Raw genomic sequence first — 17,695 nt, 5'->3', positions numbered from 1 at the left:
CATTTTTTTCGTGGTTTTTGTATTAGACCCGTCGTCCATTTATTTGTAAGTCAATGGATATGCATTTAAATATTTCCCAATGATAATTAATCATAAGGCGTAAAAACCTCGTCGTCCCTTTGATATAGAAATCAAATGCGCACTTATTTTATCCATAAAAAACGCAGCAGACCGTCATTCTCATTTCGTTGTTTAACTGCACGCATAATGAGTAGGTTACCTCAATACATTTTTAGAATTCCCCAGGTCTAAAAAAAAAGAAAAATCTTGCAAAAGGAAGATATTGCACTTTATTCACTGCTCTCTGTTACTAATGGATGAATATCTTTATTTCCAGTACAAAGACGCGTTCTTCAATGCCAATCCTGACTTTAAGTGGTACAAGCTGCCTGCTCCACCACTGCGTACACTAGCATCACGGCCGCGCGAGCTCGACCGCGCCCCGCAGCCCCCGCCGCACTCCCCCCCGCAGTACCTCGAACCCGACCCAGAGCGGACTAACAACAACTCCACGAAATTGGACCTTAATAAGAAGTCACGCGAACACGCCGCGGCGGCTGCTCTAGCTGCTGTAGCCAAGCCTCCGCTTTCAATGTTCACCCCGGGCAAGCTGGCTGACGAATCAAACATGGGTGGCCTAAGCCGGCTCCTTGACGCCGCCGCCGCTCAATCCCGCACACCCAACCCGTACTACTCCCCGACTCCGTACAGGGTCGACACGATCTCACTCTCCGACCGTCGATCTCACGCCCCCGACTCCTCCACACCAAACAAGGAGGACACCATTCGTGATCTCCAGAACGCTCTCTCTGAGACCACACGAGTATTCGAAGACTTCGACGAGAATAAAGAACGCATGTACAACCACGGTCAAGCGGCTGGTGATATATTCACAAACCAGGACGTCATTGATCAGATCGTTGACAAGCGATATTCCGCCGAGGAATACTACCAGAGGAACTGGTCGGACGATGAGAAGATGAGATCTGGTCGCTCGTGCAAGGGAAAACGGTACCAGGAGTTCATGGCACATGGGGGACTAATAGTAAACAAGCGCCAGCGGAGAGATGGCCCAGATAGGTCAATCGATGAAGGTTACTCCGCCTCCTCCAGCTGGGATAACGGCAGGAGTGAGGAGTCTACTTCCACTACTGAAGACTCAAAGCAAAGCTCCGCCGAGATCGAGAGCGAACCGAAACCAGAGCAGATGGACATGGCCGACCAGGACAATAACGCCACGAAGACGTTCAAAGCCGCCGACTTCGACCTCGATGCGAAGATCGCTGCGCTGCCTTCGCTCAGTCTCGAGAAATTCCAGCAGAAGAAGCGCGAGAACAAACGCAGGAAGAAGACGATAAACTTGAAGCCGAAGGTGCAGGGGTCCTCGCACATAGTGAACTCTGCTGCCGCACACGCGGAGCGACGTGAGACTGCGGATGGTTGGCGCGAGACCGTCATCGGCAGCCAGAAGCGCAAGCCCCGTAAGATCAGCATTACACGCTTCGAGATTAACAGCCTGGTGGCAGCGACCGAGCAGCAGCAGCATCATCGCACCCCTGAATTGAAAATAGCCACGGAGGCGCCGGGAGGATTAGCTCTCTGCGGTCGCGCTGATCTCCTGGCGTTGGCCACACTTGCCGAAGTGGCCGCCAGTACATCAAAGCTCTGCGACGCCCCCGCCGTGGCCGAACCCGACCACTTCTCCGCCAAATCGAGCGACGAAAACGCTTCCATGGTATGAGATACCGACTAGCCTTAACGATATTCCAAAAATTATTTACTTTAGAATCAAATAATATTTATATACATAGATCTACTTTTACATTGTACGCATAAAGATATGATTGTTCATTTTAAAAAATTAGTTTTTATAAACTTAGAGATAGATTTTATTTATACTGAGATAGAAGGGAATATTATATATCAATATAAATATATATTTATTTAGCTAGTTATGTAGTCTGCTACATTCTGCTTCTTTAGGTCTTTGATAATTAATATAGGGGTGATAGATAAGTTAGATAGTATTTGGTATCACACTAATAAATTCAAGGCATAATGTATTTAAGAAACTCAAATAATTTGCTGTGGAAGTATAAAATTAAATATATAACACCAATTGAATACTATACATATTAAGTCGTACTAAATCGACCATCACATTGCATCGTTAATATTAAAGTATGCCAAACATACATAAGTCATTTGAATACAAACCTCATTTTTGTATTAACTTTAGGTTATTTGAATCGCCTTAATAGTTTAGATTGTAACAAATCATAACCAAGACACCACATGCATAGACTGCGTTGCATTTTTACGGTGATTGTTTCGTATTCAACACACAATTGCAATGTTTTTTGCAATTTATCATTTACGTAGTTATATAATATATTATAATGAAGTATATAAGTATATGTTGTATACACGATTTTGTACTCACGTGGTTAATTCACCGAATTTTAAAGGTGTGGAGATGTTACGAGCCACAAGTGTATTTGTGAACATTTAAATATGTTCGGTTTACATTGTTTAGTCATTTTAGCTCGATGCGAGTCAGACTCGCTTTTTTGTGATACGTCTGTTAATTATTATAGAAACATAAAAACTATTATTTTTCCAACTACATAATGCAAATTTAGACCTTCTGGACTTTAAATGTCATAAGTATTATAATTAATTTTCTTTATGAAACAATTTGTGCTACTTTCACACTAAAGAACATTTTAGGGTCCAATGAAATAATGTTTTGTTAACCACTGAAAAGGTAAATTCATCATGTACAAACTTTCTTGTCCCCGTCAGGTACCTGAAGAAATTATATCTATTTTTCATGAGTTTCGCCTAATCATGCAATCATTTTTTTTAACTTAGTTGAATGAATTTTAAGTTCGCTTATCGTTACTTCTTTTAACGGAGCAGTGTTTCTCAAATTGTTAATTTTGTTTGTTAAAGAATTGTTATGATTTCTGTGATTTTTCTATCTTTTAATAATAAAATTATATTTTGTTATTGCGTGGCGGTGGCGTTCGCGATCAGGGTAAACGGGTCTCACCTTTAGGATTATGTTGCAGTTGAGTGTCTCCTTTAATAAGCAACGAAATAGAATATAATTTTCGACGCCCTCGGCGGCCCGACTGGGCGCTGGATGAGGAAGTCCCGGGTTCGATTCTCAGTAGGACCGAACTGGAAAATAAGTTTTTCTAAATTGGTTCTGATCTGGTGTTCTGGGAAGTGACTTAGAGTTAATTCCGATGCTCTGGTACTCATGTTGTACAGTACAGACAATTGGTATGTCTGGCACATTATTATCTTTATCGTCATCAAAAAAGGTTAAAAACCCCCTTCCTTTCATTCCGTACTAATAATTAAAAAGAACATTGGAGCCTGAGATATTTTATTATTAATTTCACCCAGTATCGCGAACTTACAGCATGTCTAGTCTAGATAGTGTACCAACACACATTGAACATGTACCTTACGTACCTACTAAATTTGAAAGTGCACTTATTTTATAAGTACGAACGATGACGCCATAATGTTACAACGCTCATCTAAAGACCAAATAATATAGTTAGAAATAGAGAAGCTAGGATGTAGACTATGTATATAACATATAAGTGACCTATTTAATAAAAATCATATAATATATATTGCACAATATATATGTTATACCCTTTTTATGTTGGGTAAAAGGAATTTACGGCTTTAGCGGCATTCCAAATTGTTCAGTATCATCGTATTGTTTTAAAACGTAAAAAATTATGTTAATTTAATTATTTTATTGGTTTTTAGTACCACGCAATATGTTGATTTTTACTATGTATGTAAATTTTATCTATTTGTTATATTTATTCACGGCAAAGGTGAGCTTTTTAATAGTTCCTAAATGTTTCTTGAGATGTTCAGAATCGATCAACTTAAGAATTTGATTTGCCTTACCGAAAGCCTGTAAAAATGAGTTAGGGCTTTAACTATGGGGCCAGTAATGCGAAATTGTAACGGAAATAATGTTAAGAACTCGAAGGTATACGGGCGGTAGTCGTGAGTTAGTAGGAACTACTTTTGGTTTTTTTTTTGTGTATTTTGTCTCATTCGTCTATATCAAACAGGTCCACAATGTTTACAAGCTATTCTGTTAGAAGGCCTTCAATTGTTTTAATATGATGACGTATATAGATTAACGGTAAAAGGTTTAATTAATCATGACAACAATGTTCATACGAACCACTGACCGCAATAGAACGTTTAAATAAAATTAAAAGACGATTGAAGTCATTCTTTTTTTAAATTACCCGTGGTCAGTGGTTTATATGAACATTGTTATTATGATTCAAAATTTTTTAGCGTTTCTTTAAATAAACCCCTAATTGTAGAATACTTGCTTCTGTGATGGGGGTTTTTGTTACAGTTACATCGATAAAATTGTGATTTTTTTGCCTTTTATTGGGCTCTTACAAATTTGAAATGGAGAAATTCGTTTTCAACTTTAAAGTATTTCAAACTGACTCACGCTTATGAAAAAAAACAGATTCTAAAGGTTACACGAGCTTACGATTATTAAAGAAACCTGTAGAATCTATTTTACTAAGAAAATATAATAAACGGTGCTGGATGATCTGTATTTAATGTATAAATTTATCGTTAAGTCGTCCGTAGGTTACGAGAGACGTAGGGACAAGTGATATTTCGATTAACATTGTTCAATGTTAATTTTAGTAATGGGTCATGTACTCTGCAGTGTAGTTTTAGGAACGGTTCAGCTTATCATTCGGGTAAGTTCTAGTTTACAGTTGTGCTATATTTACTGGCACATTTAAAGCGTAATTTATTTAGGCTTAATATCAACCAATGCGACTAGCATGTCATCATTTACCACGCTTTGAAGTTTATTTCAAACTAAAACCGTTGAGTAAGGGCGCCTTTAAATTCGACACTTATATAAGCGCTGCAGTGGCGCCAGAGTAGCACTGCAGGCGCGCCACTACTAATTTTCATACAATATTTAGAAGTGCAGTTGCAGCACCACTGTCGTGACACGCGCGCGCCACTTTTGCAGTTATTAGTCAACTAAACATTAGCTACAGACGCGCAGTTACTGTTACGCGTCTAATTTGAATAACGCACTTAATAGTGACGCGCCATTAAATCAAAGCTATGACAAAAATCGTGTCGTGTGTAGCTGTAACAATTGTCGCTAGCGAGCGCGTAAACTATTTTTTTTTATGGCAATGGTATTCTTTTACGCGGCCTCTAGAGACATCTTATCAGTGTTAGGTGTATGAGTGTTATCATGGGTAGAGGCACAGTATTCTAAACTTTAATTGCAAGCAAGATATAAATTCAGCTCAAAAATCTAAATTTTTTACAGTTTCAAAGTACCTAGTTCTAGAGAAGTATTAAAAATACTCATCGTTAAGCCCTGCAGAGTTTGGCCAAGGTAATGTTCAGGAAAATGTTGCTTGTTTGAGAAACACTGGTCTAGATTTTAGGCTATCAATTACCATTATTTTATATTAGTTAGGCATAATAGTCGGCACCCAAAGTGTATTTGGTTCCAAAGTAAATTGTTAAAATGTTTTGTTACAACAGCGGTTATCTATTATATTTTATTGTAAAAAATAAAGTTTATTCATATTAACGGTTCAATTGTTTCATTTGATGATTTTTATAAACACCTTGTGTACGTTAGAATAAAGTTATTTATTTCACAATGTTATAATTTAAAATATAATATAATATAAGGGCTAACACGATCGTCACTTATATAATAATTATAATATAAAACAATATAATATAACTGTAACAGATAAAAATAACACAAAATAAATTGTCAAAATACGACGTTCAATAAAAATAAAATTACAATTTCTTAGAAGGAAATTCCTCTACATATTAAAGTTCATATCATAACCAATAAAAAGAGCTGCAGTCGAGTATTTCGTCGTTTGTAATACAATAGTAATACATCACATTTGCAGGTGTTCGTAGAATTAGGAAATTAGTATTCTCCCGGATTTCTCGTTGCGATTACAATCTACCCGCATTTTTTAAATTTTGTCTACAACGTCAAAGAATTTGTCGAAAACGTTTATCAATATAAAATATTCTGAGCACGTCAAACTTGACACATACAGATTTAAATTGAACTCTATGCTGCTTAAAACAAAAACGGTTGCGGTCCCAAGACCAAAGTATCAACAATAACGAAGAAAATGGCGGGTTTCTGTAGTTAGTTTTTACACGATACATTTGCAATTAATTACATTAATTTTATTTCATCATCTGTTCTTGGTTCTTGCAAATAAAATCATAATAGAAAAATTACAAATGTGATCCATACAATCATATCTAATTAAAAAGGTAAATTTTTTTAATGTTCTATGTTTTATTAGTAGAAGTTTAATAAAAAACAAATTCCATTTAGTTTTGTGCCTAAAATGCATATCGATGGTGTGGTCCCTTAGAAGATGGAAAAAAATATAGTCTAAGTGTGGTCCATGAAGAATGGAAAAAAGTGGTCACTGTATAAAATGGCGTGCCGAAATCAGCATAAGCATAGATTTAGTTGGTGAAAAGTATGAATTGTCCAGACTACCAAAAAGTCTCAATAATACTGAAGAAAAATGGAAACTAATGACTAGGCAGTATGGTCTCTAACTTTCGCCTGTTCCATGCGGAACGAAGGGGAAAAAATCAGCTTATGTCAAACCTATCGACAAAGAATAAGTAAAGAAGGATCATGGAATTAATAAGTACTTCGTACAACTGGAAGGCTTACTGTGTATTGAAGCGTGCGCCGAGCGAGATGTCATAAATCTTGGTCCGTCTCTTTCTGACTAACAAACAGAGATGACGCCATATTATTTTAGTGTTGCCTAATGTAAAACAAATAAAACTTTCCAATAATATTTAAATATCGTGAAATAATATAAAGACTTTGATTTATTTGCGACCTATTGCATTCATAGTTGGTATGGTATTATTTACAAACATCTTATAATATTCATGGACAAAATGACGTATTGTTTTTATGCCAATTTTTTTTTATAGTCAACTACCGTATTGTATCAAATATCTCACATGGCAATTGTGCGAAAGGGACACACCAAGAAAGAAGATGTCTCACTTGAGCTCAGATCTCTAAGGAGATATTGGTTATTTAAAAAGTATTTTATTGCTATTCATTTAACGTTCATTTTGATATGTCAAAATAATTGCAGTGAGCTTTCCAGTTGTACGAAGTACTTATTAATTCCATGAGAAGGATTCGCTCTGGGCCTTTTGGAGGGAAAAGTGTCGTTTTTATTTTGACTTTCAATTATTTTGTGAAATCTAGTTTAAAGTGGAATAGGATAGTGCTATTGTGCTTTAATCGAAGATTAAAACGCGAAATTATACGAATCTCGAACTAAAATACCCGTATCGGCCCGTTTTAAGGAATCCCGAGTCAATCCAAACACGCCGCCTCAAATTGCCTATCCTCTTTGTGGTGGCCATATTTACAGAAATATAATTAAACGTTTATGTTTTCGGCTGAAGGACTTTGTTTCCATGGCCAGATATAATTTAAAAAAAAATAAGTAAAGAAAAATAAAACTGTTTTATCGTTGTGGAAGAAGGCGGCAAAAAGTTTTTGAAATAGCTTAGCTTTAAATCTTATTTATTTATCTTCTCAGTTCCTATTAGCCACGACGGGCGAGTGATCGTGTTTAGGACGGACGACTTTCCTTTTGACGGTGTAGTTCTTCGTCAACGCCCCGTGTTTCCACCCAGAGGGGTAGCCGTGCTTCTCCACGTCATCCCACCATTGCTGTTCTCCTGACCCCCAGATGAGATAGATGATATTTGTACCTACTAACACGACGAATATGAACCAGAATGCTTGACGCCATTGTTCCACGGTTTGCTGTAAAGAGGAAAATTTATTAAGTGTTATTTCCTGGTGTTGTTGTACGTACCTACCAGTCAGTGGCGCAACGAATGTATGTATACTTTGTGCAGAGCGATGGTGTGGTAGAGATGGGGAAAACTGCTTATTTTTCTAAACGTTTAAACGGTATGCTTTTTTAAAAAAAGTGCTTTTTAAAACGCTTTTTAACCGACTTCAAAAAAAGGATGAGGTTCTCAATTCATCTGTATGTTTTTTTGTATGTATGTTACGCGATAACTCCGCCATTAGCGAACCTCAGATGTAGTCCATTTAAATTTCAAGAAAATATTCCAAACTGGCAAACTAGGGGATGAATGAATTTTGAGGTCGGTTTTTTAACCGGAAGTTAGGTTATTCACTTAAACGATTGTTAGTTACTGCGCATAGACTTTTATGTTAAAAAAAGCGTGCAACGTTGTTGTGTTGATGGCGAAACGCAAGAGTAGACCACTAAAGTAAGTAGTAGTAAGTTTTTTTTTTTGTAAAAAACGAGTTATATTTTTATTTATAACATAACATTATTATATTAACATTCTGTTCATTGGCGTTTAAAAACATAAGTTGTTTAACTTTTGTAGTTGTTAACCGTTGAAATGGAAAAAACTGCTTATTTTATTAACGTTAAAACGTACGTTTAAAAAGCGTGCTTGTAAAGGCGCTTTTCACACGCTTTTTAGCTTGACGCTTAAAAAGTCGTTTAGAAAAACGTTTAAGCGCTTAAACTTTATGTTTAAAAAAGCGTGTAACGTTATGTTGAATTAATTTGCTTAGGAAACATAGATGGCGTTACTTGAAACTTAGGCACGTTGTAAAAAATTAGTATGTATAGAAGCATCGAGTATATAACCAGAAATAGAGACGAAATAAGGGCCAAATATTCCTGGTAACACATTAGCGATACAGCTCTTATAAATATCAACTCTCGTTTGCACTGAAACATAGGTAGGCCAACTACTGACCTGTGTGTACGTCTCCGTATATTCCAAAAAATATTCTGTATTTATTGTAATAAAGATAACAATGCCGTGCAGTTCTATTCAGTGGTGTGGGAAAAACAGCAAAACATATAATTACAAAACAAACGGTAATATAAAATTTCATCGGTAATTAAATATTAAATATGTAATTTATAATTTTCGTCCATTATAGCAAAGCTCAAGTTAACTGGTCGATTTGAAGAGGAACAGTTGACGACACCCATCAATTGTTTCGAACTCGGGCTGGCCAATCGGAGCGCAATTGTCACAGTGATGATATGGCAGAATAGTTTTCAAACAAATTAAATGACATTTCGTTTCTATTTCTGGTTATACACTCGATGTATAGAACTGACCAGTGACCAATGCTTACGTTAAAATGAAAAGCGTGCTTATATGCTTATTAAAAAGCAGACTTTTTTAAGTGCTTTTCGTTTAAACGCCCACCTCTATAGTGTGATATTCGCGGGGAGACGGGCACTGCGGGACGCGTCCCGCAACTATTTACTCTTAGGTTTTGAATAAGTTCAGCAAATTCTACAAAAATCGTTGTTTGTTCTAAATAAAGTATAACAGTTACGAAACAATAATCTAGATAACATAATTTGCTAAATAGGTAATGTAAAATTTAAATCGCGGCAATGCACCTCAGGTTGCCCCATTTTCTTATGATTCAATTATTGTTCATCCAAATGCCAATACATTATACAGGCTGTCCTACGGCTTTTTTACAAAGATTTTTAAAAGTTCATCTGGGAATCAAACTATTTGAAAAAATCCTGAATTTTTCGAAAGAATTGATTCCTTTAAGTCGTAACATAATATCTTAAAGAAACACCGTTCAATCATTATGAAATTTATTAGCCGTATATTTGGAAACTGAAAACATCTAAAAATAAACTGTCACATAAAAATATGGCAGTACTCATGTAAATGTCTATAATTTATTTATTATTGTTCGTAACGAAAAAAGGCACAACTATGCGTACTTTATTACAGCAGTTGCGCCTTTTTTCGTTCCTAGGGCAGAATAATAATCGCAATTTTTTTCATTATGTGACAACCCTTGCATATCTGCGAACGACAAAACGTAAGTACCTACTGGCGGCGGCAGAACATCAAAGACGATGCACTACTGTACGAAAGATATCGTAATACATGCCCACGTGCTTTTTCCACTTCTATCCATTGTTTGTTATAATATAATAGTCCAATAAATGTTCTATATATATACACTAATCTATCGAGATTTATTTTAGAAAATTATATGAAACTTTACTTGTTGTATTTGTGTAATATTTCTCCTCTATTCACACACTCGAGAAAATACGACATTGTAGGTAATGTGATGTATTTTCTCGCCTGATCCTTTTTTCTATCTCTTTTCCTAATCCCATTTTTTTACATTTCCTTTTTCTGTTAGATAGTTTCTCCGTTTTAAGTTAAAAACTTTGTCCGTAGTTGAAATGCTAATCGTTATGTTTTGGATGGATAAAAACCTAAACATATCTAGCTATGTAACATGCGGAACGTTAGATCGCCATAATTTTTGTGTTATTTTTGTAGGACTGACTCATGTCTTGGCCGCCATAATTTTTCTATTACTTTTACAGAACTGACACTGGTCCAGGCTTAATGGGCGCCATTACGGAAAAATATTAATTCTAACTAACTAGTATTGGCGACAGTCGCCATAGTTTTTACGTTATTTTTACTAAACCGACTCTGGCTCACGCAGTGGAAAAATAATAATTCTAACCGACTATGGCGACGATCGCCATAGTTTTTATGTTATTTTTATTATTCTGCTGGTTGCTCTAGATAAGTGGCCGCCATTGACGGAAAATAAACAACAAGCGGAAATGACATTATAAACAAACAGCGAGATAAAATCTTGCACAATTTGATAAATTGAAGGCTTGAAGATTGAAGAGTTTCGCAGAAAAACCAATACTCTTATCTGACCTATTGAGTTATATCACTTGATACCTTTCGCTCAAGGTGAACACGTAGAACTGCGGAGGATAAATGTATTGATTTATTATTCACTCAATCACAACGCAGTTCATTTGTTTCTGTTACCGGTCATCGGAGGAGAAGCGAGAAAAACTGTTAAACTATATCAAATGGTTTAGGTATTATTAAGAGCTCTCATGCCAAAAAAGTTTTGACGTTGGCTCCGCCCAAATTTGTGCAACAAATATATGCGACAGGAGATGTTGAATTTTGCGCATTAAAAGTACCGAATTCGTTTTAGCGGAATACTCTAAAACTAAAGGGATTAAAAAAAATCCGTAGTGACAGTTGTCGATCATGCATAAATATAATTAATTATCTAATTTTTGTCCTAATAACCTGTAGCATTTCGAGGATAAATCGAAAAAAATGTGAAAATTAGAGGTCATTTCGTGATTTTTATCTATCAAGGAAACTTTATTGTTTTATGTTTCTGATTAATGTCTATGCTTGAATATATCGTGTAGTTACACATACAATATTTTATTTTTAACTTTAAAGTGGATATACCCCTCTAAAATCAAATCGAAGATTAGGAATTTTTCCTCTGCTCCCTCTTAAATAACAATCTTACAAAACTTAAGTCTTATAAAACTTGAAACCAACACGAAGGATTCACAATAAATATTATGAAAATGATGAAGTCCTTGAATGAAAATGGTGAACGTTTATGGAGACAATTCTTTGTTCAAGTATGTGTGTTTAATTTTCACGACGCATCAGCGTCCTGACTTTGATTCAAAACGGAATCGATCCGATCGGGTAGTCTCGAAATCAGATGGGTTTCTGAGCGAGAAGATGAATCTGATTCCTACTATATCTTGTCTATCTAATTTGTGAGTTAAATCAGCTATTGGTCCGATTGGAAATGTTAAAAGTTTCCGATCGGCCAGTTGGAATCGCAATTATGCGCCTCGACTCGGAAAAGACGCAGTTTCCGATAGAGAGAGGCAATCAATATCAAGCTGCAGGGTGTCGATTTTCAGAGTGATGAACAGACTACTGCCCAGTGTTACATTCTATCACGTCACAAATTTAGTTTGTTGTATATGCAGTCAAAAAAGTAATAAGTGTGCATAGGCGAGTCGCCGGAGGAGAAGCGAAAAAAACTGTTTTGCTAAATCAAATGTATTAGGTATTTACTATTAAATAACGGTCTTACAAAAAATATACGATACAAGGATATTGTCTAAATAATGTACTAATACATATGTTACACGATAGTATGTACTTTATCCGGTCATATAAAATCCTGAAAACAGGCTAAATAAAGTTAATGTCTAAAACGAATTATTTAATATTAAAATATCTGACTTTGTATAATTTTTATGTGACGATATTTCTCTTGTACTACAGCGAACCTGCTAAGGTTTTAGGTGTTCAACTGAACCCCTGCTAGCCTGTTATTAAATTCACATTTATCCCAAAATTTGCAAATTGCCCAGCGGTTTATCTGGCGCTTGTCAACGTCGGATCTATGTTATATTTTCTTATTTATAATAATTTACAACGCGCAGATTGCGGGACGCAACCCCCTAAAATCCAGTCTGAAATGCCTCTAATTAATACTGGAAAGCTGAACAACGAACGACGTACGCTGATTTTCTTGTCATAACTAACACACTTTTGCAATTCGGTAACTTTCGAGATATTGACATCTGTTTTATTGCTAAAAATTATTATATTAAAGATTTTGCTTAACAACAAAACTGAAACTAAGTAAGATATTAAAAAACTAATTAGAGGGGCTTGTATCCCAGATACGTTCGTAACTCAATTTCGCTAAAATATCGATTGCGTGAGTTATGATAAGGAGAGCAAGTACGTCTACCTTTGTTATACATATTATAAAAAATATCAATATATAATTGACGTGAAGAAACAAGCCATGCGCCTAATGGTAAGCGACACACCTGCTCATAACAGTAGGACTAGCACGACACGTCGCGACTAGTGCGAGAGCGACATAAAGCGCGAGATACTGCTATTCTCGCACAGAAATTACGCGCTTTACGACGCTTTCGCACAAGTCGTGCTAACTCCTACTGGTCCGTTCGTCAGGAGCTATGTTCACCAAAAGATTCCACAGTATCGGACGTAAGAAGAAAGCACAAAAGCAAGAAGTTAGAGGTGTACCCAGTACTCACATCAGGCGTCAAAAGTCCAACCAAGTACGGGGTAACAATACCCGATACAGCACCCAGCCCATTGGCAAATGCAGAGCATGTGCCCGCGTAGTTGGGGCCAATGTCCATGGCGTTAATTTTAACGCTACTGTAGAAACCTGCCATGAACGCCATGCAGGCAATGAAGAAGATGACAGCCAAAACGCGATTGCAGCCCGAGTACGATGCCAGAATAATGAATATTGCTGGTAATGTTGAAGCTGTAAAAAAGCAAAGTTTATGACGTTGAAACGAGTTTCAAAGTCATAAACATAAGTTATTATTAGTACAAACTATGACTTTACGTACGTTTCGGAATAGGCGTTCCATACCGGAACTAGTTTCAAGACCACATACACCACGTATTTTTAGTACAAAGTGACTTTACGTACTTTACTTTAAAATTAAATTGAAGTATTTAAATAGGAGTTCCATACTGAAACCATAATATCGTTTCAAGGTCACATACATATTTTTAGTATTAACTGTGACTTTAAATTTCGAATTAGGAGTTCCATACTGAAACCATAACATATTTTCAAGGTCACATACATAACGTATGTTTAGTACAAATGTGATTTTACGTACGTTTCGAAATAAGAATTCCATACCAAAATCCATTAAAGAAATTGCACTCAAATTTCTTTACAAAAAGAACAGAAATTCTAGTAAACTATACGAAATATTTAAATCCCTGACAAAGCTAGTTATGGGATTATTAGATCGTGAAGTAAACTCACAAATAGTAGTATAAATCTTTCTGCCGGTTGTGATGCTGTGCAACTTTTTCCTGATGCAGTAATCGCAGAAAGCGGCGAAAATAAACGAGAACAAATACATCGCAAAGTAGGGTAGAGCAGCCATCAACCCTGTCTCCTGAATGTTGAACTTGAGCACGTCCGAGAAATACTTGGGCAAGTCTGTGATCATTGTAAAGTAGCCCGCGTCGTGACCAACCTGCAATACATACAACAAACTTAAGGAAGAACATAATATACACATGTAAAAGAAGAGCTGTGACGTCGAGTAGAGGAAAGCAGTACGTTATATCATACCATATACATTTTTAAACTTTCGCATTAACTTATTCCCATCTGATCCCCTAAAACCGATCGCCTGGAGGATCCGATTTATTTTAAATTATTTTCTATTCCCATCGGAGCCGTTCCTCAATCCAGGCGATCAAGAATAAATATTAATATTTCATTCCCATCTGATATCCTGGTACTTACAACTTTATATTTTTAGGTACTGTGGTACAGTCAACAGGAAAAATTTTTGAGAGTTGTACTGTATGTTATTTACTTTATTAGAAATGGCGGAATGCCATGCGGTATTTTTCGATACCTACTGGGGTAGCGATTATCGCTTATATATGAATAGGCCTCTTATCTCCTAAATTTCTACTTATTACGTTAAGGCTTAAGTGTTAACTTTTCGTCACTCATTAGCTTACACTTGAAAAACAGAAACCAAACATGAAGCCACAGTGATAAATAATATACATGATCCGGTAAAAAATTTTGCAATTTTCACCATTGTTCCATTCGGGAAGGAAATGTCATCATTTTCCAATTTTCATAAACGATTTAACTAAATTTCAACTCCATCAATGATGGTGTCTATAACAACAACATTAGCTACTATAATGAATTAATCGACACATTCTTGAAACAAACCGTAAAAGAAACTAAATCTATACAATTTGTACATTAACGTAATCTAAATCCATTATAACTGCTCTCAATATCGAAAGAAATTGTTAATAGGTAATACATACGCACAGACCATCAATCTTATATCTCCTACCGGCAAACACAAGGCTGAACTAGATTTTTTTATAATATCAAGTGACGGGACGAACAAGTCGTGCACCTGTTGATAAGCTACACGCCTGTCCATAACAGGTGCAGTGCCACTTCCAGCTTTAAATCGCAAAGATCTGAAGAGCACTGCCAGCGTGCTCGTCACCCTGAGGCACAAATTGACAAGTTCAATGTGCCTGTAATTCCCTTCAAAACCGAAACGCTGTAATGCTAAGGCGGCAGAATTAGGAAAGGTGGCAGTACTTCCCTTCTACTGCTACTAAATGATATGTTAGCCGAAAGTATGGATGGATAACAACCTGCTACTCTTCTGAATTAGGTACCTCTCACTTACTCCTCTCGCATCATCATTTCTTACAAGTCAACTTATTTTTGATACAATTGACCTGGCCTTTTGATTACCGTGTCTATCGTTGAAATCAATATAGGCACTAAACGAAAAAGTCAGTTTACGGGAAGTAACAATTAAAGTTCCTGAAAATAAGTTTACATTTTGAACTACCGATATATTCTTTTAGTGAAGACATTGTTTTCAACAGACAACATACACACCGATTTTCCCCGTGTTTCGCCTCATATGCGCTATATGAATTTGTCTCGTTTTTCTGCTAACACCCATCCTTTCCATATGATCGAAACAATCGAAGCATTCCCGTTTCTACCTTAGTCATTACGTAAACGTTAATTCCACAACACGCTCAACTACCTCCGTGGACTGCCACGCAGAGGTCCTAAGTTCGATTCCCGGACCGGGAGATATATTTATATACCCACATTTGTTTATCGCGTGAGTTTGGATATGATTTGTGGTCTATGTGTGTGTCCATGGCACCCCGACACAGGGTTTCCCTAGATCGGGGCTAAGTTGAGTGTGTGCGTTATTTATTTATTTAATGTAATTAATAATTTTAAACTAGGTATAAAGTTATGTTAATTGCAAGGTCTACATTGAAAAATTAAAACCTATACACATTTCAATAATATTTGCGTACAATATAAAATACAACGTGGGCTGTCCAAAAAACAATCCCATAGTCAGGGTTCAAACCATCACGACGACGGTCAATTATGGCTGTGGCATACCCAAGCTGAATTAAGTCCTTTTGCGTACACCACAACTGCACAAACGACAGTACAATTTGTAGTCGTTATATTTTGTTTCTTGCTATTCGTCTCTTTTTGTCTTTTAAATTGTTTTCTTTTTGTTTTGTGTATTTTTTATTTTGTTTATTAAATACTTTTATTTTATTTTGTGTGTTTTCAATATTTTTTTGTATCTATGAGTTGTGGCGTTGCAATAAATGTCTATTTAGAATAGAACAGACTTCTACTCTTTACTATCAAGGTAGATAATTTTAAAAAGTCCAAATTCAATGTCTAACTTACAGCAGCCAATACAAGAGACCAAAGCGGTGCCGACCGCAGGATGGCCTTGAAAGGCACCGGGTCCAGTTTCTTGTGAAGCCCTGACGCTGCCACGTTAGCGTTCAGATACTGCTTCTCGGAGTCTGATATGAAGGGATGCTCGTTAGGAGTGCTGTAGCTTAGAAGAGCCTAAAATAGACGTAATATTTGTCACATCATTAAACAACAAACCTAGAGTTTTAAATTAGAATCGAAATTAAAATACGAAACTAAATAATAACATTCAGCTACAGAATGGAAATGTGGCGCGATCGAAATTAAGAATGACCACTCTAGCGTCTTTAGCGAGCATAGAGGCAAACAGTAAACGATTGGGTGAAATGGAAATCTCTGGAAGGTGCCTATATCTTCGGACAAGCTGAAGGTACCGAGTCAACAAAATTGAGTAATAAGTAATAAGCAATAAAGGCTATAAATAAAATAAATAAATTAATAGGTACTCGACTAAATCAAAAGAACCCCCAGGAGTCGCTCACGGACGACGTCGCCCTGACGTAGTTCCGCCGCCGCGAGGACATTCGTGTCGACGCTGTGCGTACGTTGTAGGCAAGACGACACTCGAAAGACGCTAGTGTGGAGGGGTCTCTTAGTAACATCCAAAATGTTAGAGCTCGAGTTGATTGAGCAATTTAGAATTGAAACTTGTTTAAGCATTGAGTTCATACTTACCCAAAACACAAACCAAATCATACCAAGCCCGCCAAAAACATAAAAAACGTTCTCCCAATGCCCGCCGTCTGCCAGCAACTGCCCCGATATTAACGGTCCCAGGATGTTGCCGACTTGCGCCCCGCCGAAAATCATAGCGCCGAAGATAGAGCGTTCCGATGGGGGCACCCACCGTGCGAGAAGAAGTACAAATGCTGGGGTAACTGGGCCCTATATGAATTACAAAAATTGACTAGGCAGGTGCAAATAAGTCGTTCTGAGTCTGAAATGAAACTGTTTGTATATCTTTTCTTTCGCAGATTTTTTTAGATTCAAATAAATAAATAGTCTACTTATTTCGTTTCGTTTTCAGTTTATTGTTAAGACAACAGTCTGATGTGGTAATATAAGGTAGTGTTGTAAAAAACTTGGGTCCGTTAGTCTACATTTATAAACTCGACTCTATTTTGCGCGGCTCAGTGGTATAAAACGCTCACGAGTCAAGTCGAGTCGAGCGCGAGTTTAACAAGAACTCGAGTCGTAAACCTAACTCGGGGTCAAAAATTCAATTCGAAGCGACTTCCACTCCACAAAGTCTCAAGTACAACAAACAGGGTTCAATTTTACTGAATAGCTACCATTGCTCATGAATGAAATAAAAAAACAAAAACCCAATATGGTGATTTAAAAATAAAATAAAAAATT

The 17,695-nt window shown here is 36.6% G+C and overlaps 2 protein-coding genes across 2 annotated transcripts in view; one reads left to right on the top strand and one right to left on the bottom strand.

Annotated features, from left to right (window-relative positions):
- LOC113238211 overlaps positions 1-4,287 on the top strand; it is a 47,300-nt gene extending 43,013 nt beyond the window's left edge. Inside the window, exon 4 of the mRNA XM_026474996.1 lies at positions 338-4,287. Within this exon, the coding sequence (XP_026330781.1) occupies positions 338-1,741 (1,404 nt within the window). The 3' untranslated portion in view covers positions 1,742-4,287. The remainder of the gene's footprint in view (positions 1-337) is intronic.
- A 3,269-nt stretch (positions 4,288-7,556) lies between these two features.
- The window catches only part of LOC113238351 (putative inorganic phosphate cotransporter), a 16,860-nt gene continuing 6,721 nt past the window's right edge, over positions 7,557-17,695 (bottom strand). The window contains 5 exon segments of the mRNA XM_026475192.1: positions 7,557-7,909; positions 13,074-13,312; positions 13,832-14,048; positions 16,304-16,471; positions 17,012-17,273. Coding sequence (XP_026330977.1) covers positions 7,676-7,909; positions 13,074-13,312; positions 13,832-14,048; positions 16,304-16,471; positions 17,012-17,273 — 1,120 coding nt within the window. The 3' untranslated portion in view covers positions 7,557-7,675.

This window comes from Hyposmocoma kahamanoa, unplaced genomic scaffold, assembly GCF_003589595.1.
Source record: "Hyposmocoma kahamanoa isolate Upper Pololo Valley unplaced genomic scaffold, ASM358959v1 95, whole genome shotgun sequence".
Taxonomy (NCBI): Eukaryota; Metazoa; Arthropoda; class Insecta; order Lepidoptera; family Cosmopterigidae; genus Hyposmocoma; species Hyposmocoma kahamanoa.
The sequence above is the reverse complement of the archived record's forward strand: the minus strand, read 5'-3'. Positions and strand labels throughout refer to the sequence as shown.